Source organism: Physeter macrocephalus, chromosome 14 (genome assembly GCF_002837175.3).
Source record: "Physeter macrocephalus isolate SW-GA chromosome 14, ASM283717v5, whole genome shotgun sequence".
Classification (NCBI taxonomy): domain Eukaryota; kingdom Metazoa; phylum Chordata; class Mammalia; order Artiodactyla; family Physeteridae; genus Physeter; species Physeter macrocephalus.
Window position 1 is genome coordinate 13,666,215 of NC_041227.1, and position 23,500 is coordinate 13,689,714.

At 46.0% G+C, this 23,500-nt stretch overlaps 1 protein-coding gene across 2 annotated transcripts in view; it reads left to right on the forward strand.

Moving 5' to 3' along the window:
• The window catches only part of SLC13A3 (solute carrier family 13 member 3), a 93,641-nt gene that overhangs the window by 56,533 nt on the left and 13,608 nt on the right, over positions 1 to 23,500 (forward strand). The window contains exons 5-11 of one of the 2 annotated variants that reach the window (XM_028499070.2): positions 3,174 to 3,240; positions 5,946 to 6,131; positions 8,373 to 8,498; positions 12,950 to 13,045; positions 14,020 to 14,124; positions 18,486 to 18,583; positions 22,493 to 22,605. In XM_028499070.2, coding sequence (XP_028354871.1) covers positions 3,174 to 3,240; positions 5,946 to 6,131; positions 8,373 to 8,498; positions 12,950 to 13,045; positions 14,020 to 14,124; positions 18,486 to 18,583; positions 22,493 to 22,605 — 791 coding nt within the window. The remainder of the gene's footprint in view (positions 1 to 3,173; positions 3,241 to 5,945; positions 6,132 to 8,372; positions 8,499 to 12,949; positions 13,046 to 14,019; positions 14,125 to 18,485; positions 18,584 to 22,492; positions 22,606 to 23,500) is intronic. The other variant, XM_007115546.4, reaches the window with a different exon arrangement.

Consider the following 23,500-nt stretch of genomic DNA (forward strand, 5'->3'; position numbering starts at 1 on the left):
AGAGAGCTAGAGATGGGTGGGGGGTAGGGAGTCACTGGGTCAGGATTATTCCTGTCTGGCCATCCCCTGGGGAGCGACTTTGCCCACCAGCATCAGTGTCCTATTAACAGGCTTTCACTTCCTGCTTCAGTGCCCTGGCCTCCGGCCTCATGTGTTGCATGTGGACATGTGTTCCCATCACGGGAGCCCTGAAGCCGTTGTCCGCATGGCCCAAGGTGAGCTGATCTGCATTTAGCCTTCAGACCCCCTGCTGGTGGTCAGCAGGGCCAGCCTCAGGCACAGTAAAAATGACCCAGTCAGCCACCAGGGAATCCTGCTCCCTCGTACTCTGGGCTGTTCTTTTCCTGCTCCTCAGCAGCAGGAAAAGAACAGCCCAGAGTGGAGCAGGGAAGGGACTTCCCCAAGCCCCCTGGTGAGACAGGGAAAGACCTGAGGCTGGAGTCTACACCCTTCCACCCAGTCCACGTGGCCAAAGCCCCCCAGGAATACATCTGGAGTTAAACAGGTTGAGTTTGTTATCGTTGCTGCAGTGAGGGAGAGCACACACCACGGGCAACTACAGTCTACTCAGAGGGTGCTAGAAAGCACCCCTCATAGGATTTGGGCTTTGGTTGGGTCATTTGGGGCGGGGATGGGGGCTAAGGAAGCAGGGTTTGCTCTAGATTGGGTGCTGTCAGAGACTGGGGATGATTCTGTGATTAGGCAAGAAGTAACCATTTATTTAGCAAGAGAAGTGGAAGCTTGATATTTTGTGGGTGGCAAGTGGCTTTGCACTTCAACGGGATTGAGGTGTCCTTGCTCTGACTCATTTTATCAGCCTTAGAGTGATTTTGTCTGAAGTCGGTGATGTGTAAGATTATTTAGGTCCAACAAGAGAATGATGTGTTGTATCTGGGTCAGACCAGTTCCAGACTTCAGGGACCACTCTTTTATTCTTTCTTAGTAGTAACCCACATTTTCTAAATTCCCGCTAGTGCTCAGATTCCTGTTAAATTTTTAAAATCAGGGGCTGGCAAACTTGGGCCCACCAAATCTAGCCTGCTGCCTGTTTTTCATGCAGCCTGTGAGCTAAGCATAGTTTTTATGTTTTTAAATGGTTGGATAAATCAAAAGAAGAAGAATATTTTGTGACATGTGAAGATTATATGAAATTCAGTTTCAGTATCCAAAAATAAATGTTTAGTCACACTTACTCATTTCTGTATTGTCTACGGCTGCTTTCATTATATCATGGCAGATTTGAGTGGTTACAACAGAGATCATATGGCTTTTCATATTTACTACTGGCCTTTTACAGAATAAGTTTGCTAATCCCTGCTTTAAATGACGTTTTAGTTGTTCAGGTTGCTATGACAAAAATACCAGAGACTGGGTATTTATTTCTCCCAGTTCTGGAGGCTGCGAAGTACAAGATCAAGGCGCCAGCAGATCCGGTGTCTGTTGAGGGCCTTTTTCTGGTTTGTAGACAGCCGTCTTCTCACTGTGTCCTCACATGGTGGAAAAGGGAAGGGAGCTCTGTGGGGTCTCTTTTATAAGGGCACTAATCCCATTCATGAGGGCTCCTCCCTTATGACCTAATCACCTCCCCAAAACTCCACCTTGGGGATTAATACCATCACATTGGGGATTAGGTTTCAACATATGAATTTGGGGTGTGATGAAAACATTCTGTCTATAGCAAATAAGTCAACTCTTTAATCCTCTTCATAACCCTAGGGGAATTATTACTTCCATTTTACGAATTAACGATGTTCAAGGAGATCAAGGGATTTATCTAAGCCAGAGTTTCTTAACTTTGGCACTATTTGACATTTTAGGTAGGATAATTCTTTCTTGTGGGGGCTGACTTATGTCCTGTAAGATGTTTAGCAGCATCCCTGACCTCTGACCACTAGATACCAGTAGCACCCCCAACTCCCCCCATCCCAGTTGCAACAACCAAAAATGTCTCCAGACATTGTCCGATATCCCCTGGAGGCGGAATCGACCCCAGGTGGGAACCACACTGATCTAAGGTTGCAAAGCAAGTGATGGAGCTAGGACTTGAACCCTGAACCCATGTGTTCAGCTACCAGTCACACTTCCAATGCCCTGGGATGGATTCTTTTGCTCTTGGTGATGGTTTCAGCTGCAGAAAATTTTAATCCCTTCAGTTGTCTCCACGACACTCCAAGGCTCCTGTGGGGAGACTGACCTATCAAGCAAGGGCTTCTTTAAAAATAAAGTCAGATCCTGTCCTGACTCTCCTCTGCTCAAACACTCCCCTGGCTCCACTCCCATCTGGCTCAGAGGAGAAGCTAAAGTCCTTACTGTGAGCCCCAAGACCTCTGTGTGATCCACACCACTTCCTGCCACCTCACTCCTGCCACTTCTCCCACCTCTCCTCCTCCTTCATGCCCCTCCAGCCCCACTGATCTCCTTCCTGCTTCCCAACACACCAGACACACTCTCACTTCAGGGCCTTTGCACTTGCTGTTCCTGTTGCCCCCACCCCTCTTCCCACAACTCTTCAGATGATTGGCTCCTTTTTATCCTTGAGGTCTCAGCTCAAGTGCCATCAGCTCATCTGTCTTCTCTGTTGACCTGATCACAGTGGTCCACCTGCTCCTCCTCCCCACGCTGCAATCACTTTCCATCACATTGCCCAGTTTCATTTCCTCTGTCACTTTCATCACAACTTGAAGCTTTCTTTATTTGGTTATTGTCTGTCTCCCTTTCTAGAATGTAACTTTCATGGGAGCAAGGACACTGTCCTATATTATTCACTGTGTACCCCAAGCTCATAGTCAATAGTACACAGTAGGTGCTCAATAAATGCTTTTTGAATGTATGGCAGACTGGGGTCACCCATCCCATTGCTGACCCATTACCACTCAGAGCTAGTCTTTCCCAAACATCCCTTTGACAATGACAGCTCAGGTTAGCCTAGGCTTGAGGTATGGGTTGTCAAGCAGCCTTGCAGCTAACTCCCTGCCCACGGGCCTGAAGCCCTCTCCAAAAAGGGATGGGTGGGACAGGAGGATGGAATTTTGAGTATCTTTTTTTTTTTTTTGGATCCAATGACTAGTATAGGCCAGGACCTGAGGAAGCACTCTTGATTGACTGCACAAGAATGGGACACTCCTGTCCCATTTACTACATCACACTAAGGACATCGTATTCTTTCCTCCTAGCTGCTGTGCGGAAAAACGGCCTGCATACTGTGCCCACGGAGATGCAATTTATTGCCGGCACAGAAGAGTGAGTTCCTGGTGAAATTCACAGAGGAGCCAGTGCTTGATCCAAGGAGATGATGAACAAGAATTCAATGCTCCAAGCAATCCTCCGCCTACCCCCCAATTTTTCTCCAAATGACCTAATGCTCAAGTTTCCACCATTTATAGCTTTGGCTCCAGCCTCCTTGAAAAAAGCAAATGTGGGAAGGGCAGGGGAGCACATTAAATCCCTAAAGGTCTGCTGAGGTGCAGGGTCTGGAAGGAGGGACCAGAAGAGCAGGAGGCACAGGCCACACGACAGTTGCGGAGGAGAGGGTGTACCAGGCCAAGCGGCTCCAAAGACAAAAATATCCTGAGACACCCTTCGCACTTGTGTGACTTAGGAAGTATCTTGACATTGACAGCACATTTAGTCTTTGGTGTCTTTTGTATATGGCAGCGTGGATAAGATCTGGGTGCTTAGAACCACGCAGACCTGGCTTCGAAGCCTGGCTTTGCCGCTTACCGGCTCTGTGATTTGGACAAGTCGCTTAACCTCTCTGAACCTCAGTTAGTTTCACTTACCAACTGGACATGATATCAGAACCCACCTTATAGGGCTGTTTTGATATTAAATGAGAACATGTAGCTAAAGCAGGTTTCTGGGCCTTCCATGCACAGATGGTAATGCTTGTTATTAATGGCATTGTTATCTCGATTTAATGGTGATGAAACAAACAGCAGGAAGTAAAGTGACTTGTTCAAGGCATTGCTGGGCATCAGTCAGGTCTGTTTCATTCATTCAACAAATATTTATAGGGAGCTTACGATGAGCCAGGGACTGTCAGGGATACAGCAACAAACAGAAAACAAAAACCCTGCCCTTGCAGAGAAACAAATACACAAGTAAAATCCATAGTGTGTCAGAAGGTTGGTGAATGCTATGCAGGAGAACAAAGCAGGAAAGCAGGCTAGGGATGGGGTTGGGGTAAAGGGCAGTTTTTAAATGGGTGGTCAGGGAAGGCCTCACTAAAAAAGTCATTCTTGAGCAAACGGCTGTGGGAGGTGAAGGATCTGTGGGAAGAGGGTTCTCAGCAGAAGGGCCAGCAGGTGCAAAAGTCCTGAGAGTTCAAAGCAGCCAGGAAGCCAGTGTGGCTGGAGGTGGGGGTCAGAGAGATTGCTTGTGTGGCAGGAAGACAATGGTAGAGGGACAGAGCATGTAGGACCTCATCGGCCATTGATGTAGCTTTGACTTTGAATGAGATGGGAGCTGGTGGAGGGTTCTAGCAGAGGAGGGACATGATTTTATATGAGTTTATCTTGTCCCATGGCCTGCGCTCCTTCCTGACACCTTGTTTGGGGGCTTTGAGTCCAGCTTTGAGATATGGGTTCTATAGTTGGCCCAGCTACTCACTACCATGCAACCTGGGAACCACCTGCCCACGCAGAGCTTGTGCTGAATCTTTTGGAAAAGAGCTGATCCCCCCTCTCTGGAACTCCATGTCCACTGGATGCAGTCCCCAGCCCCGCTCCGGGCCTCCGTTTCCCGTGCAAATGAGGAAGGGAGTGAACGAGACGAGCCTGAGGGCCCTTTCCCTCTCTCATTCTCCTGTGAGGCTCAGTCTGGTTGCGGCCCCAGGTCTGAGGGAGGCCACAGGTTCCTGACCAGGCCTCTCACCCTGAAAAGTCAGGCCAAGGCATCTGTCTCCAGCTGCTTCCAGCCGTTGTCTTCCTTTCAGACCCAGATCACATCCCCACTGCCCTCTGGAGAAGGGGCCCCTCATGTTAGTAATTAAGGCCTGAAGATATTTGAACTATCTTTCATTCTTTAAAAGAAATTGATTTGTTACGCAGGGACAATTCTTAGTTTTATTCACTTATAAACATTTTATAACTGCACAAGTAAAAAGAAAAAACTCTTAAACAAAAAGAAAAATGTACTCAGTATCTCACTCCCGAAGATAGATTAGAACAGTTAATACGATTCTAGACTGTTTCTTGATATCTGTCTATATACATAAGTGCATTTCTTTATTTAAAAAAATTGATCACGCTACATATGCCACTTTATAACGCATCATCTCACTTAATGGAGTGTAGTGGGCATCTTTTCACCTCAATAAATTTGTGTCAACATCATTATCTTTTAATCATATAATTAACAATTCTTAATTTTATTTTTTCCCCAAACTTCTCAACTGTACCAGGAAAATAACCCAGATAGTACAAATAAAAAGTAAAAGAGGAAAAAAATCCATAATTCCGTCCCCAAGAAAGGCACCAAAACAACTTTGTGTATACCATTCTAGACTTTTCGTAATATTCATATATTCATGAAATATGTGCATATTTTTAAAATAAAAAAACTAGGTAGTGCTGTTACCTACCTTTTCACTTTATATAATGGACATCTTTCATTTTAATAAACACCCATCTAAATCACCATTTTTAATAGCTGCATTGGTATTCCATCCAGAAAGAGGATCATCTTTTTTAGCCAATCCCTTTTTGATGGATATTTAGGTTGTTTTCCATTTAAATTATGTTTAATACCAATTATTACTTTAGGACAACTTCTTAGAGTAGAACACTTAAGCTGAAGGGTTGCACATTTTTAGAGGTTTTTGGAGCCTGTGCCAGTTGCCTTCTAGAAAGTTCACTTAACTCTCCCATCCCGGGCAGTGTGTTTCCCCAGAAGGCCAGGAATTCTGAGTGTCTTCTGAATGGCTTCCTCTTTGGTTTTGTTTAAAGCAAAGACTGTCCTGAGGAGGCGGAGGCTCCAACGGATCTCCAGGCTAACTCTAAGAAGGAGGAGGAATATCGCAGGGACATCTGGAAGGGCTTCCTCATCTCCATCCCCTACTCGGCCAGCATCGGGGGCACCGCCACCCTCACGGGCACGGCCCCCAACCTCATCCTGCTTGGCCAGCTCAAGAGGTAAAAGCCAGTTCCCCCCGCCCCCCAGCACTGGGGTTTCTGCTCTTTCTACTCTTCTCCTCTTTCTACTCTTCTCCTCCTCCTTCATCCAACATTCAGGGGTGTCTGTTGAATGTCTTCTATTGGCCAGGCTCTGGGGACCCAGCGATGCACAAACCCCAGCAAAGTCCTTACTCTGGGGCACTTCCATTCTGGTGGGAGAGACAGGCAATACAGGAAAAAGCAAAAGAATATATAATATGTTGGTGTGACGAGCTATGAAATAAAGAAGGATAATGGAGTAGAGGTGACAGGAGTGATGCTGTTTTAGGTAGGTTGGTCATGGATGTGTGATCTCTCTGATATGGTGACATTTCAGCAGAGACCTAGAAGTGAGGGGGTGAACTTTGTGGACCCAGGAGGGAAGAGCATCCCAGACAGAGGGAATAGCTTGTGCAAAGGTGGGGCTGTCCTGGGGAACAGCACAAAGACCAGCCAGGCTGGGGTTCAGAAGGGGATAAGGTAAGAAGAGGCCAGACTAAGGCAACAATTGTAAGGACGCAGCTCTTCCTAAAAGTGAGATGGGGAGTCAGAGGAGAGCTGAGAGCTGAGGGGTGACACGATATGACATCTGCTTCTAAAACCAACCCCGGTGGGAGATGTTGGTGTGTGGCTGTGATGTGCCGTGAGAAGCTTTGCAACCAGCCACACGGGCCAGCAGTGGAGTGGATTCTGCCAAGAAGTGAAATCTCCCCATCGCTGAAACTGTTCAAGCAGAGGCTGGGTGGCCATCTGTCAGGGCGTGAGAATCAGAGAAGGATTCGACAAGATGGCTTGTCGTTGATTCCATTATACCAAACCTCTTAGTCTGAAGATTTAAAAAATCCTTAGAATCCTTTAAGATTCTAAGTATTTTCAGATTCCAGGATTCTGAGAGGTGGGGTTTCTAAGATTTCATTGCAGTGGAGATGCATTTAATCTATGAATGTAAGCATTTGACAAACAGCAACAAAATTATTTGATATTCAACATGGCCACATGTGCTGGCCAGCTTCTTTTTCTGGTATTCAACCAAAGAATCAAGGGCTTACTGGGATGATGGAGGGAGAGCTGGTTGGGTTGGTCTTCCTGAGAGTGGGCTTGGTGTACATAAATCAGTACTATACTTGCAGGTAGTCAAAGTTATTTTCATGAGAAAACTTAAGTACGCCCATGTCTTACCTCATGAACCAATTTTAAAACCTTAACCCTGCACCATATTCTCAGGTTCTCAAATCCTTTGATTTTAAGAGTATGATGAAAAACGGTGATTCTCAGCCATGGGTGCATTTTAGAGTCTCCAGGGAAGGTGAAAAAAATATGCTGGGATCTCGGTTGCAGAGATTCTGATTCAGGAGGTATGGGAGGGGGGCCAGGTATCAGTATTTCCCCAATTGATTTCAGCCCACTGCAAACCTTCGGTGTCTTTTCGTCTCCATTCTTTGAGCAAGACTTGGCTGTGAGACTGGAAAACCAGAAACCAAGATGGTCCTGCTTCAGATGTAAGGACGATCTGGGCTGACCCTTTAGTCTCCTCCATCAGCAGGAAGTGCCAGCAAAGGGGCAGTTGACTGGGAGGACAAAGCAGAGTGTTGTGTATTAGTTCTTGCTGGAGCACATCCCTGGGGCTGGACAGGAAAGATGTGGGCTCTGGGGACCTCAGGGGCTGGTCCCGAGTTGGGGGTTGGGGAGAATGGGAGGGCATTTGCTATCAGAGGGTTTTTAGGCTGCCTGTCTGCTCTGATGTGAGCAAGGCTTTGTTCCAACTTGAAAAGAAATTAGGGGGAAAATGCTGGAGCTGTAAGTAAAAGTATCAAACATGAAGGATTTTGAGTAAAGTGCACGCAAATTACATGCAGATCATATACAACATTTAACTGCACAAGCTAGGACCTTCTGGTCAGGAAGGAGGGTATTTGAAAGGAATATGGGGTTAATGTGGGGTTCTGAATCCCCATCGGGGAACCTGGGGAGACAGGGAAATGGCTGCCCTGAATGTTCTCCTTGGCCTTTGCTCCCCAAATACATTTTATTAGTTTATTCTGATCATGCACGATATAGACACATTATAGAACACTCAGAAAATACAGGAAAAAAAATTTGAACGACGTTCAATCCCACTGTTAATATTTAGCATACTTCCTTTAGTTTTCCTCTGTAAGTATATGTGCATCCATCGGCGTGGCCGACCTCAGCAGGCTCTCACCTCCCTCTTTTCTCCAGTTTCTTCCCACAGTGCGACGTGGTGAATTTCGGCTCCTGGTTCATCTTCGCCTTCCCTCTCATGCTGATGTTCCTGTTGGTGGGCTGGCTCTGGATCTCCTTCCTGTATGGAGGAATAACCCTGAGGTACCCTGGTGTTTCACCTGAGCTTTGCGGCGGGATGAACTGTGCTCAGTAGCGAGTGGCCTTCCTAAGTCGTTACAGTTTCATGTCAGATGTAGTGCCTGTAATCCTCCTCGCCTCCCAGGGATGTGGGGATTACAGGTGGTGTGGGAACTCGCCTGCTAAGCCCAGGCCCTCAGTGAATGTCGCTCACCAGTAATTACTAACAGTGTTGTTACTTAAGTAAGGTACACACCCATATCAGAGGAGAAGATGTGTAGCATTTCCCATTTTATGGGGCCTCAGTACAGGAGAGAGTCTGGGGGGTCATGAGGACAAGGTATCAAATAACATTGACTCAGACAGTGAGAAAAATATTCCTTTATCGACTCATGTAGAATCGATCTGCTTATGCTGGGGAGAAAGTCTCAGTAGGGTGAGGAAAAACTTTAACTCTCTAACCTTTCCAAATTAGCCTTTTAAAAAAGAAAGAGCAAGCCTCAGGCCCAGAGACTAAAGCCAGCAGTGGTATCTAGCCACTTTGCTTTGCTTTCATGTCTTTATTTTTGTGGGTACTTTCTATGTATGACAAGTGATTTTTGTTTTCTATGTATGGGAGCGATAGAAAGTTTTCCATTTAAATACATTTCTTTATTTAAAATGCTGAGTCAGGCTTCCCTGGTGGCGCAGTGGTTGAGAGTCCGCCTGCCGACGCAGGGGACACGGGTTTGTGCCCCAGTCCGGGAAGATCCCACATGCCGCGGAGCGGCTGGGCCCGTGAGCCATGGCCACTGAGCCTGTGCGTCCGGAGCCTGTGCTCCGCAGCGGGAGAAGCCACAATAGTGAAAGGCCCGCGTAGCACAAAAAAAAAAAAAAAAAAAAAATTGCTGAGTCTAGTTGGAGGAAAATATTAAGGAAACATGAGCCCCGTAGTATGTAGCTATAGGAATGTTTGTGAAAGTAGGTTATGAATGCCTGGAGTTTGGGGAGTACTAAAATAGGAGCTGCAGCTCAGGGCTGGGGTAGCAGGCATGTCATAATGTCATTCTCTGACTCAGTCCCCTCACCTCTCTGGGCCTTAATTTTTCTCATCTGTAAAATAGGACCAGTAAGAGCTACTCTGGATCAAAGAGATGTGAAAACACCTTGAGAATAGAAAGGCTCTGATCGTGGTGTTCCTTGATCCCTCAGAGCAGAAACTCAGGGTTCAAAGCCCAGCTTAGCCGAGAGAAGCAAGCCCAGACATTGGACTCAGATAAACCAGAGTTCGCATCATGGTTCTGCATGACCTTGAGCAACTCTGTCACCTCCCTGAGCCTTTACTTCTCTAATTTCTTCACTTGTAGATGGGGGATAATAATGAGCTACAGCTAAAATAAAGTCTAAATGAGGGAGAGTGCGAAAACTGCCCAGTGCTGAGCCTGAAACAGAGCCCCTTTCTCCTGTCTGCCTGTTCCTTGGACATCTGCAATACTTGGTCTCGGAGGAGGCTGTGATGAAGGAAATGAAGGTGGAGGGAAACCCAGTGAGAGAGGTGTTTCTGGGTGGGTAGCAGGAAAGGTTCCGGCCAATCCCGTGGCACCACCTTCCCTCAGCAAGTATCCACCGAGCATCTGCTACGTGCCTGATGCTGTCACAGGTGCTGAGGATGCAGCCCCTGGGCAAGGCCTAGGCATTCCTGCCCTTGGGGAGCTTGCAGTCTAGGTGGGGGGAGACAGAGAGTGAACAACTAATCAAAGCAGAAATACCAGTCGTGATTAGTGCTGGGAGGGAAATGGATGGTGAGATCTGAGGGTGCACTCTCAGAGGGCTCTCACCTTACTGGGAGGGCAGGAGAGCTTCCTTGGGAAAGTGCGTTTTGAGCAGGAATAGGAAGAGTGAATAGATTAACGCAGTAAAGGGAGAGAAGGAGATAGGGCTGATGAAGAGCATTCCGGGCAGATAGAACAATGAGTGCAAAGGCCCCCAGGCCAGAGGCAGCAAGGGGTCTTCTGGAAATGAAAAAAGGTTAAAGGGACTGAGTTCAGGGTGTGAGGGAGATCTGTGGGCGATGAGGCAAAATGATCAACTGGGCGTGATTTGACCTCCCCCCACCTCCCCCCCGACCCAGGGACTTCTGGCAACGTCTGGAGACATTTTGGTTGTCACAGCCGAGGAAGTACTACTGGGGTCCATGGGGTAGAGGCCAGAGATGCTGCGAAACATTCTACAATATACAAGTCAACCCCCTACACCAAAGAATTATCCCACCCCACAACAAAGAATGATCCTGCCCCAATATCGTCAAGAGCTCCAAGACTGAGAAACCCTGGGTTAGATCACTGAGGGCCTTGTGGGACATGGATCTTCACAAAAAAGAACCGTTGTGAGTTTTTAAAAAAGCATTTATTTGTTTAATTTGGATAAGCAACACATACACACGGTTCAAAAATCAAAAACAATACAAAGAGGTTATGCAGTGAGAATTCTTCCTAACCATGCCTCCGATTACCCAGTCACCCAATACATCCCCCCCAAACAGGTATCCACTTTTATTGGTTTCTCAGGTAATCTTCCAGAGTTTCCATAAGCAAATACAAGCAGCTACTATACATTTTCTGGTGACTGGTCTCCCTGACAGATACCATTTTGTATAGTAACAGGTATTTTTGTAAGGTAGATTTCCATAGGAGGGATTTCTTTTTTTTTTTTAATTAATTTATTTATTTTTGCCTGCGTTGGGTCTTTGTTGCCCCGCGCGGGCTTTTCTCTAGTTGCGTCGACCAGGGGCTACTCTTCGTTGCGGTGCGCGGGCTTCTCATTGCGGTGGCTTCTCTTGTTGCGGAGCACGGGCTCTAGGCGCGTGGGCTTCAGTAGTTGTGGCTCACGGGCTTAGCTGCTCCGCGGCTTGTGGGATCTTCCCGGACCAGGGCTCAAACCCGTTTCCCCTGCATTGGCAGGCGGATTCTCAACCACTGCGCCACCAGGGAAGCCCCATAGGAGGGATTTCTGGGTCAGAGAATAAACACTTTATTTTAATAGATATTGTCGAGTCGTTCTCCACAGGAATTGCACTAATTTGTTCCCCCATTTTCAATGTATGAGAGTGTCTGTTTCCATGCAGCAAAGTGGATTTTTGCCAATCTGATAAGAGAAAAATAATTTGCATTTATTTGAGAAGTAATCTTGAGAAACTTTTCATATTGAGGAGCAATATGAAAACTTTTCATATAGTCATGGGAGATCCTGGTATTTCCTTTCCTGTGAATTGTTAAACTGTGTGTTTATATCCTTTGTACGTTTAAAAAATTGATTGTTGATCTTGGTTTCATTGATTTTGAGTACTCTTTCTATATTGAAAGATTAGTGCTTATTTTGAGTATGAGTTGCAAATATTTTTTCCTGATTTTTTACTTTGCTTATAGTGCTTTCTTCCATGCAGAATTTTTTAGAAACATTTTATGTAGATGAATTTATCAATATTTTCTTATGTGTCTTCTGAATTTTCAATTACAGTTGAAAGGTCTTCCCATTATAGAAGTTATAAAAGAATAATCCCATGTTTTCTTCTAGTATTTTAATATTTTTTATGTTTAAATTTTTTATGTATTTGGAGCTTATCCTTAGGGTGCAGTGTAAGGATCCAACCTTGGGGTACAGGTTTGGATCCAACTTTTTTTGTTGTTCCAGGTGGCCATCCAGTTGTCCTGATACCATTTACTGACACACAGACATTTTTAATTTTAATGAAGTCAATTTATCTATTTTTGGTTGCTTGTGCTTTTGGTATCATGTCTAAGAAATATTTGCCTAATCTGAAGCCATGAAAATTTACCCTTATGTTTTCTTCGAAAAAACGTTACAGTTCTAGCTCTTCTTCTATTTAGGCCTTTGATCCATTTTGAGTTAAATTTTGTATGTGGTATGAGGTAGGGGTCCACGTTCATAGTTTTGCGTGTGGCTGTCCAGTTGTCTTAACACCATTTGATGAAAGACTATTCTTTCCCCATTGAATGGTGTTGGTACCCTTATCAAAAATCAATTGACCATAGAAATGTGGGTTTATTTCTGGACTCTCGATTCGATTCCATTGGTCTATATGTCTAACATCAATGACTGAATAGGTCATCTTTTCTACACCAAGCTGGAATACCAACTTTATCATAGATTGAATTCCCATTTATGGTTTTGTCTATTTCTGGACTTTCTATTTTATTTCCTTGGTTTGTCTGTTTATTCATGAGTCTGTTTGACCCCCTAAAGGATTTTAAGCCCGGGAGCCATATGATCAGATTCACATTTTTAAGAGACTATCCAGGCTATAGGTGGGCAGAACAGATTTTAGAAAGGGAACATAGAGGCAGGCAGACCGCTCAGCAGGCTGTTGCAGAGTCTACAAAACAGAGATAGTGAGACCTGGCCAGATGGTGGGGGGGTAGGTGAGACGTTAGTTAGACTGCAGTGGCCACTCCTAACCTCCCCACTTTCTGTTTCAGGGGCTGGAGGAAGAAGAAATCTGAGATCAGAAGTGATGAAGAAAATAGGGCTCGAGCCATGATTCAGGAGGAATTCCAGAACCTGGGGCCCATCAAGTACGTGGCACAGGGGTTCTCAGGGTGGGGAGAGAGCCAGATACTAGACTTTCAGGAGAGCTACCTCCTGGCTTAATCCCTGACCCCCTTGGAGACTGAGTCCCGAGGGGATTTCAGGACCAACGGCCTGGGAGCCTAGAGATGGAGGGTAGGGAGATGACTTACACAGTCAGCTCTTGCCCTGTCGCTGGGGTAGATACCCTGAGGACCAGTAAGCCTCTCAGGTTGAACTTGGAGGGGGAACCTGTCACCTTCCCGCCTAATGCACACTTTCCTTCCTGGTTCATGGAATACCCGATGCTGCCTCGGGTGGCTTCCAGAACCTTGTTTAGCACATATTTCTCACGTAGTGAAAATAACTAAGAGTTAACAGGTCTTCACACAAGGTCTGACTCTGCCACTAATTTCTTGTGTAGCCTTGGGCAAGGCACTAACCCTCTCTGGGCCCTGCTCCCTGATCTGTGAAATGGGCACATTGGGTAGATATTTGCTCCAACATTTAGGGATTCTCTCTTTCTGCCTCTGTCTACCCCTGTCTCCATGTCTGTCCCTCTCTGTGTCTGTCCCCTCTGTATGTATGACTGTTCCTCTCTCTTTGCCTACCTCTCTGTTTCTGTCAGTTTCCTTTCTCTCTGCTTTTCTGACTCTGTCTCTGTTTCACTTCTTTTTCTCTCTGGATTGTCCCTAGGACTATGGGAAATTCCCAGCGGGAATGATATGAATGGTTTGTGGGGAGGGGTGCCTGATGCTCAGGAAGGATCCTAGGGCAGCATGGGAGCCCCAGGAAAGGAATCACTTACACCTGGGACACCACTCCCTTCACTCTCGGGACCACCTGGGGAGTGAACTACTTCCAGCTTTCAGAGGTAGGTCCTGGCCCAGTCACACCCAGTGGGCCCCTGCCCGAGGGCTTCCTGTGCTGTGGTCCGGCCACAGCCCACGGTCACCACGGTGTCTGCATCTCTGTGCCACAGGTTTGCTGAACAGGCCGTGTTCATCCTTTTCTGCATATTCGCCATCCTCCTCTTCTCCCGGGACCCGAAGTTCATCCCTGGCTGGGCCAGCCTCTTCACCCCTGGGTGAGACTCTGGGGACCCATGGGATGGAGTCCAACAGGGAAGACTCGGGGCTGGGCCGCCGGAGCTGAGGAGGCAGTGCAGCTGGGGAGAACTGGGCTAGGTTTCCACCTCTCATCCCATGTAATTTTAACAGTTCCTTCTTTTGCCCTCAAAAGAGTTTAGATTTGGATGATAAAACATTTAGGGTCTCATGTGTTAAGAGGTTTGCCTTTGGAATCAGACAGAACTGGGTTCGAATGCCAGCTCCGCCATTTACAAACTGTGCAACCCTGAGCACGTCGTTCGTTCATTCATTCATTCACTCAAACAACTTTTATTGAGCACCTATTTTGTGTTAAACATTATGCCAGCAGCTGGGGACAGAGATAAAAACAAATAGACAACAAAATAACTGCAAATTGTAATGAGTGCTATGAAAGAAGGAGTGGGAGGGTTATACTATAAAAGAATGGAGTGGGGGGCATTGACTTTGGATAGCCCTGGAAAGAACCAAAGTTTAGGAAGAGTAAAAATTAGAGACACACTGGGAATATCCACTAAAAGCCTGAGGTGGAAATCAACATTTGAAGAACTGAAAGAAGCCCAGTGTAACCAGGGCCTGGTGGGAGGGAGGAAAATTGGCAGACATGTGACTGGAAGGGCAGGTGAGGACCAGACCATGAAGGGTCTTGTTGGACATGCTAAGAGTTTTGGTCCTGTTCTTATTTTTGTGTTTTTTTTTTAAGGGAGATCAGTAGCAAGCTATTGGAGGGTTTTAAGGTACTTAATCTCTCTGTACCTCAGCGTTCTCATCTGTAAAATGGTTTTGTAAATAGTCCAATTCTCATTGAATTGTTCTAAGGAGCAGTGAGTTAATACATGTCAAGTGATTAGAATGGCACCTAGAAAGAGCTCAATCAAATGTTAGCTGTATTTATTAGGGAATGGATAGTGGGAGCAAAATATAGGTGGGGAGAACAGTTAGGAGCTATACCACCACCTAGATGATCCCAGCGGTGGTCAAACCAAGGCTCATGGACCAAATCTGGTCCACCGCTTGTTTTTGAATTTTTTTAAATGTTTTTAAGTGGCTAGGGGAAAGTCAAAAGACAAATAACATTTTGTGGCACATGAACATTATATGAAATTCAAATTTCAGTATCTACAAATAAAGTTTTATTGGAACACAGCCACACCTATTCATTTACATATTGTCTGTGACTGTTTACGTATTGTGTGCCCTTTATAGGAGATGTTTACTGAACCTGGTTGAGGACGAAAGCTTCGATGGCTTAAATGAAAGTGGTGGCAATGGAGATGGAGCGGACAAAATATATTTCAAAGTTGGAAATGATAGGACTTGCTACTGGGTGGGATTTGGGGGCATGAGGGAAAGGAGTACCTGCATAGGTGGGTAGTTGGAGAATAACATTTCTTTAGGGGGTTGGGGGTGGCTTATCAACAATTCCATTTTGGAGTTGTTTTAGACGTGTCAAGTCTAGAATGCCTTTCAAATACTGCAAAGGGTAGTTGGATGCGCAAGCCTGAAGCTCAGAGGAGTCAGGTTGCAGATATAAATCTGGGGGTCACCATATAAATTTCCAATTTAAATCCCTAGGAATTGATGGGCTTAGCCAGGGAAAGCATATAGGAGCGTAGAGAAGACTCTGAGGAACCCCAACCTTTAGGAGCTGGGTAGAGAATTGATCCCATTAGAGAAAATGGAGAAGCAGTCAGCGAGGTAGGGGGAAACACTGGAGCAACGGACTAGCGCAGGCCAAGAGAGGGGAGTGTTTAAGGAAAGAGTGAGTGGGCAAATGTGTCAAATTCTGGTGTGAGTTAGAACACGATTAGATGGAAGGTACGTCCTCTGGATTTGGCGAGCTCTGATGATTTTGATCAGCACCATCCAATAGAGATGTAATGTGAACCACAAATGTGATTTTAAATTTTTTGGTAGTCACATAAAAAATTTTTTTTAAAAAGATGAAATTAATTTGAATAAGGTATTTTATTTAACACTATATCATTCCAATATGTAATCCATATAGTAAATTATTGTTGAGCTATTTTACTTTCTTTTTTCCACACCAAATCTTCAAAATCTGATGTGTGTTTTACACTTGCCACATTTAGTCTCGTCACATTTCAAGTGTCCACTAGACACATGTGGCTCATGGCGACCATACTGGATAGAGCAGCCCTACACACTTCACCCTCTGAGCCTCAGATCCCCCCACCCCTGGTAAAATGGGGGATATACGTTCCAATTTCATGAGCGTTCTTATGAGGAAGAAACAATATAATATCATGGAGCCAAAAGAAGTGGCTCTTATTACCACTCTTTTATTTTTCCAAAATGTAGGTACTTTGGGTTTTTTTTCAAATGAAAACTGGTGTTATAAACATTCCAACAATAGTGAAAATCACTTAGAACCTCAGTCTCCAGTTCTGATGTATGTCTTTTTTCTGACTTAAAAAATGCCTGTCTGGGAACTGTTCTACATCTTGATCGCATTGGTGGTTACAGGACCGTATACATTAGTCAAAACCCATTGAACTATATCCTTAAAATGGGTGCATTTTATGGCATGTTAATTATACCTCAATACAACTAATTTTAAAACACATGCAAACTCACTAAAAAGAAGCCTAGCAAACACAAGGATTTTTTAAACAGAAACGTGATTACAGTAAACATAGTATTTGTTGTTTTTTTTAACTTTTTATTGTATATTGGATTAGAGTTGATTAACGATGTTGTGATAGTTTCAGGTGTACAGCAAAGTGATTCAGTTATACATATACATGAAACATAGTATTTGTGATTTGCTTTTTTCTTTGTTGTTTAGTCACAAAATTATGCTCATTATAAAAAACTCAAACAATGCTAAATTGAAAAAGTAAAAGTTAGTTTTCCTTCATTCCCCAGAGATTATCACAATTAACAGTTTGGTGTATAACATTTCAGATACACACACACAACCCATATTAATACATATACACATACATATATGTTTACATATAACAAAAAATTGGAAAACACAGTAATACGATCATAGGCAACTTGCTACTTCTGACCTACTTCATTCTTTTTAAACAGTGCATTGTAGTCTATAGAATGGGCGCATCTTAATTTCTTTAACCAATTCCTTTTTAGATCGTGTCCAATACTGCAGATAAAAACTTGCTTTTTTTTTTAATTTACAAGGTAACTTGGTTGTATTTCCATGTCAAATGTAACAATTGATAATATCTTTTATCCTTGTTTTGAACAGCTGAGGGGTATTTCATTATATATATTGTAATACACAATGTATTTAAACGTGTCCCTACTAAAAATCCTCCATTTTTTCTAATCTTATCAATAATGAACATCCCGGTACATAATCTGTGTACAAGAGCCCAATTATTTCCTGAGGATAAATTCCTAGAGGTACAACAACTGGATTAAGGAGTATTCACATGTAAAGTTTTGAAATGTATTGCCAGCATGTGTTTCTCAACATCCTCATTAGATATTATCACCCATTTCACGTTTTGCCTGTCTGTTAGCATGTGTTTTGATCTGTATTTCTCTATTACAGTGATATTGACCATCTTTTCCAGTTTCTTGGCTGTTTGAATACTCTTATTCCCAAATATGTGGGCTGAAAGCCCTTTTGTTGGCACTTGGCTCTGTGCTTCATTGAACTTGGAGCCAGATATATCTGAGTTCAAGGCCATCTCCTCTACAGACTATGGTCCGGCCCTGAGCAAGTTGCTATTGCTCTTTGAGCCTCAGATTCCTCATCTGAAATGGAAGATGCCTGCCCTCAAGGGCTGTTTCTGAGACTTCTGTGGGCTTAATGTCTCCAGAGGACATGTTGTGGCTCCTTGGAAGGTGGTAGTGAGGTTTTGAGGGGCTATGAGGTGGGCTCCATCTGGGCTCTGCTGGTGTGAATGGGCTGCATCTCCATGTACTAAGCTGCCCATCCCAGGAGGAATGCAAGCAGGAGCTGAACAAATACATACAGGACTGTTACAGGAGCCCCGGTTATGGTGATGCATGGGGGTACCACAGACCCCAATCTTCTGTGGCTCTCAGATTCTCCCCTCTTTGATCAAGTCCCTCTTCCTAGGGTCCTTGAAATGGGAGGATAAACATTTGTTTGGCTCAAGCAGAGTCTAAATGCCCCAGGGAGCAGTGGATAAAGAGCTTCTGCATCCATGGGTGGTTGCATCCCTGCTGATTGCAGTGCAGAACAGAATCCGGTGGCCTCCAACAATGTCCCCTTCACAGTGGGCCTAATTCCCTTCGACAAATCCTCATTTGCAAATCTGCCAAACCTTGGCCTGCTGAGATGCCCAGGGTCACATGCTTTGGGGCCTTGTCATTGTAGGTTTATTTCTGATGCTGTCACTGGCGTGTCCATTGTCACCATCTTGTTCTTCTTCCCATCCCAAAAGCCATCTCTCAAGTGGTGGTTTGACTTTAAAGGTAAGGTGGGCAAGGCTGGGGTGTCGGTGGCCTGGAGCATGGTAATCAGTGGCCTGAAGGCGGGGCCCTCCTGGGGCTGACAGCCCTATTGTACTAATCATCACGTGATGCTGCTTCTTCCCTTTCCCTGTCTGAGCATTTACCATGTCTGGGTACTCAGTGCTGCCAGAGGTGACAGTCCAGGGCAGGGATTAGCAATTATAGTCCATGGGCCAAATCCAGCTGGCTGGCTGTTTTTATACAGCCTGTGAGCTAAGAATAAATGGCTTTCACGTTCTTAAAATGGTTGAAAAGAATCAAAAGAAAAATATTTCATGACTCGTGAACATGGCATGAAATTCAAATTTGTGTCCACAAATAAAATGTTTTTAATTTCTTCAATAAGGGGTTTGCGGACATCTACTACTATTTTCTTTAGTCATATAAGTACCTATACAGTAGCCTCGACTTTGCCCAGAAAAACTCTGGGCCGGCCCACAGCAGGAGTTGCAAGTCAGTTGCCTAAGGGCCCAGAGATGAAAACCTCAAGCTGGGTTTAAACGGATAGCAAGTGGTGGGGGAACTGAGGCAAAACTGGCTATAGGCGTTCAAATTCAGCCTCAGGGAATCACAGAGCCCTCCACACCAAACTGCCTGTAAGCTGGCCTTCAGATCACCAATCTGTGACCCCACCGGATTTCTAGCCGGTGTCTGCAGAAGAAGGTGCCAACACCTGCCACCTGTGACAGAGGCTGTGACTGGCCCATCTCCATCTGGGACAGTGGGATGAGCTCTGGACCAGGAGTCAGGAACTAGGGGGTCGGAATCCAACTATCTTCTATTGTTGGAAAAAAATAGCGTATTACACAGGACAGCTCCAGTTTCAAGGAGGAGTGGGGTTTTGTGTGTGTGCAGTACGGCATACGGACCGGTAGGGAGCCGATTTCCCAGGGACGCACAGACAGTTCCTGTAGCAGAGCTGGACCTCGAGGAGGCTAGCCCTGGGTCCGAGGGGACTTAGGCTGTGGCCCCTGAGGCTCTGCCACTGAACAAGATTCAGTTATTCTCTTCCTCTCTGCTTCTCTGTCTTGTGGCCAGCCGGCTTTCCTCACCATCCAGTCTCGGTATCATTTCTTGGTCTGTTCAGAGTTTCTACTGCCTCTGAGTTTTGGCGTCTTGGTGGCTTCTGCTTCATCCTAGTTCCTACTTCATTGTAACTTCTGTTCCCTTGTGGGGTAGCGCCCTCTCCCTCACAGTACCTATTTCCTCACACGTTCTGCTTCCTCAGAACTCAGCCCACTCAAGGCCTCCATATCACCCGGGCCTCTCTCTCTGTCCGCTCTTGCATCTTCAGTTATCACTTCTCTTCACCGAGTTGTCTCTCTACTTCCTACTGATGCTTCTGAGAGTCAGAAACTGCTTGGTCCAGCTTGTTCTTATAAAAGCAGATCGCTTCCTACTGTGTCACCTCGTAGCCTCATAGTTTCCTGGCCAACCTGTGGCCTGGCTGCTCTAGATCAAGTGCCCAGCCATGGTTCTGTCGCCTGTGGGTGGGCTCATGAGGCCCAGAGCTTCCTCTCAGCTGGGACTGTGGTGAAGGCACTATGGCATAGATGTGCGGAATCCCAGCTCTCTTACCAATTTGCTGGGTGACCTTGAGAAAGTTCCTATACCCTCTGGTCCTTGCTTTCACAGTTAGGAAGTGAGTGGGGCCCTTAGTCACTTTTCACCCCTGGCTTTAGCAGTTGTCTAGGACATGTCCAAACTCAAACGCCACATAACATTTTTTTGTGCTGCTGATTGGATGCAGGAGAATGTGTTTGGTGAAACTTGGCCCTCCCTGTCCATCTCTCCTTTCACATTTTTGAAACAGAGGACAGTTTCTGTATTACAAGGAAAATAGCAGCAGAGGATGATTGTAATTGGCAAGACCTTCAGTGTCAGAGCCTGGTGGGATCTGTGGAAAACAGCCAAGCCAATGTCCAAATAAAGGGGGCAGCTGTTAATCAGTCTCCCCTGACTGTCACCGTGTAGCAAAGCACGACTAGTTTTGCCAGATTTGCTGATTTTTTCAGAGAAGCAAAGAATCTGGAATTTTATGAAATCTCCCTGATTTTAAACTTCAGCAACTAACACTGGAAAACGAATACTACGTGGGCCCATCCAGTAGTGTTAAAACACATCTCTAGGTTGGATCTGGCCCATGGAGTGTAGCATCCTGCCTCAGCTGAGGGTTCTTTGAACTGGAGTTTTCAGTGTTGCCCAGTGGGTGGGGAGGGGGAATTCCATCCGCACCGCCCATCCTTCGGCAGCCAGTGGGCCCGTGCAGACTTGGCTGAAATGATACTTTCTAGTACTCAACACCCATGTCTTACAGGCAGCCTTAGAGAGTGGTCAGTCCGTTTCCATGGAGAGAAAGTGACTTGATCAAGGTCATACAGCTAGTTAAAAAGAGACAGGAGGTGGAACCCAGACATCCAAGCCAACCTTGGTTTTTCTCATCTTACCCACTGCCTTCCATTCTTCTATGGATCTGAGTTGCACTTGCAACTCCCTTTATGGTCACTCAGCAAGTAGTGATACTCTGCCTACTATGTGCCAGGCACTGTGCTTGTGGTTGACGATAATGATGATGGTGATGACGATGATGTTGAGGATGAAGTTGGTGTTGTCGATGGTGATGTGGATGGCGAGGAGGAGGAAGAGGAGGCGGAGGGTGTTGTTGAGGAGGAGGAGGATGTGACCACCATGTGGATGATGACAGCTTCCATTTCCTCTTTGCCCGAAAAGCTCTTCCTCCAGATATCTCCAGAGAAGCCTTCTCTGACTACACCATCTATAAAAGCACCCCTCCTTTGTCACTCTGTCCCTTTCCTGTATTTTCTTTTTCTTCATAGCACATAAAATGTCCCAACATTATACATTTATTGATTTATCACCTGCCTTACTTATTGGAATGTAAGTTTTCCAATGGGCGGGATTTTCTCTGTTTTCGCCGCTCCCATATCGCCGGTGTCTAGAAGAGTGCTTGACACATGGTAGGTCCCCAATATACACTTGTGAAATAAATGACCGAGGACTTGCTCTGGGCCACATCCTGTGCTGAGCCCTTTGCATATATGGGCCCGTGTCATCTTCCCAATTGGTCTCTGAGGAAGGTACTATTATTGTGTCAGGTATTGGCTGAGGATATGGGGGCTTAGAGGCAAGGTCACGTTTCAAGGGCACACAGTGAGCCAGGGTCCAGGAGGATGCTCTCAGTTCAGGGATGACAAACTATAGCCCGTGGGCCAAATCGGGCTGCCACCCACTCTGTAGATAGAATTTCATGGAAACACTGCCACACCCACGTGTGTCCGTTTTGTCTGTGGCGCTTTCATGCTACCGTGGCAGCCTTCCAGCAACAGTGGCCCGCAAAGCCTAAATTAGTCACTCTCCAACTCGCTACAGAAGACATTTGCCGACCCCTTGTTCTAACTACTGCAGACGTGGCTGCTTTTGAAGAAATACAAATCATCCTGTACTTCCGTGGACCAAACATTCCCTTGGTTTCTATTCTCCTGCATTTCCTTCCTCTTTTTTCCCTCTCTGTACACCTTCAGTTACAAAGAGGGCCTTTTCTCTTGTAAATGAGAGTGAAAGTAGTACTTACCCAGAAGGGCTGTTACAAGATTTAAAGGATGTTCTGCGTGTGGACTGCCCAGTTCCAGAAGATTCTCAAGCTGCATTCTGAGTAGAGCAGACGCCCCAGATCGGATGCTGGAGCCAGATTGTGGCTTCCTGGAGACCCCTGAGTGTCCCCACCAAGATGGGGCTGCTGGGGCCGGTATCCCCTCCTCCGGCTGACTGTCCTGAATGTGTGTTGGGTCTCCTCCCTGCCCGGAGGGGAAGGGTGTCCCCTCCCAGGCTAAGTGTCTTCTCTCTGCCCAGCTCCCAACACAGAGACAGAGCCCTTGCTGACGTGGAAGAAGGCTCAGGACACGGTGCCCTGGAACATCATCCTTCTCCTGGGAGGGGGCTTCGCCATGGCCAAAGGCTGTGAGGTAAGAGCAGCAGGCAGGCTGCAGCCTGGGGAGGTGAGCACCAGTCCCGGGGCAGCCGCAGGCGCAGGAGCCGACTACACGGGCCCCGCGGGCACCACAGATTCCCCATCTGCCACATGAGGGTCATCATAGCTAACACCTCACAGCTCCGTGCTGTGCCTGGCGCTGCCCAGAAAGAGAGAGAAAAGGGACGATGCAGAATCTCAAGGAGCTTGCAATGAGCATTACGCTAGTACTACTACTAATATCATGACTAGAGGGTCCTGTGAGCACAGAGGAGTAACACCCTAGCAGGCTCACCCTGTGCCAGGCACTGTTCAACGTGCTTTACACATATCGCATTTAAACTTCCCAGCAAGCCTATGAGATAGACGCCATCGTTATCCGCATTCTATAGATTAGGAAACTGAGGCACAGGGAGGTAAAGTAACTTGCCTGAGGCCACACAGCTATGTACCCAGGATAAGAATCCAGGTAGTTTGGCTCTAGAGCCTATGCTCTTGACCGCTGTGTTAGGTGTTGTGAATATTAATTACTTGGTGTTCCTATTAATGTTATTCTAGAGGGCTCTGTGAGCACAGAGGCAGGGCCGGGACTAGACTGAGTGAGTGAGGCAGTGACAGAGCAGAATTTCCGGAGGCACGCAGTCTCAGCACAGCCAGCCCCGCTCAGAGGAAGTGCAGCTTCAGTGTATCATAACATATTATCCCGTTGAATCCTCACACTGGCTCTTACGGTTGGGGAATATTTATTTTTTTAATTGTTTTTATTTTTGGCTGGGTTGGGTCTGCGTTGCTGCACACGGGCTTCCTCTAGTTGCCGTGAGCGGGGGCTCCTCTTCGTTGCGGTGCGCGGGCTTCTCATCGCGGTGGCTTCTCTTGTTGCGGAGCACGGG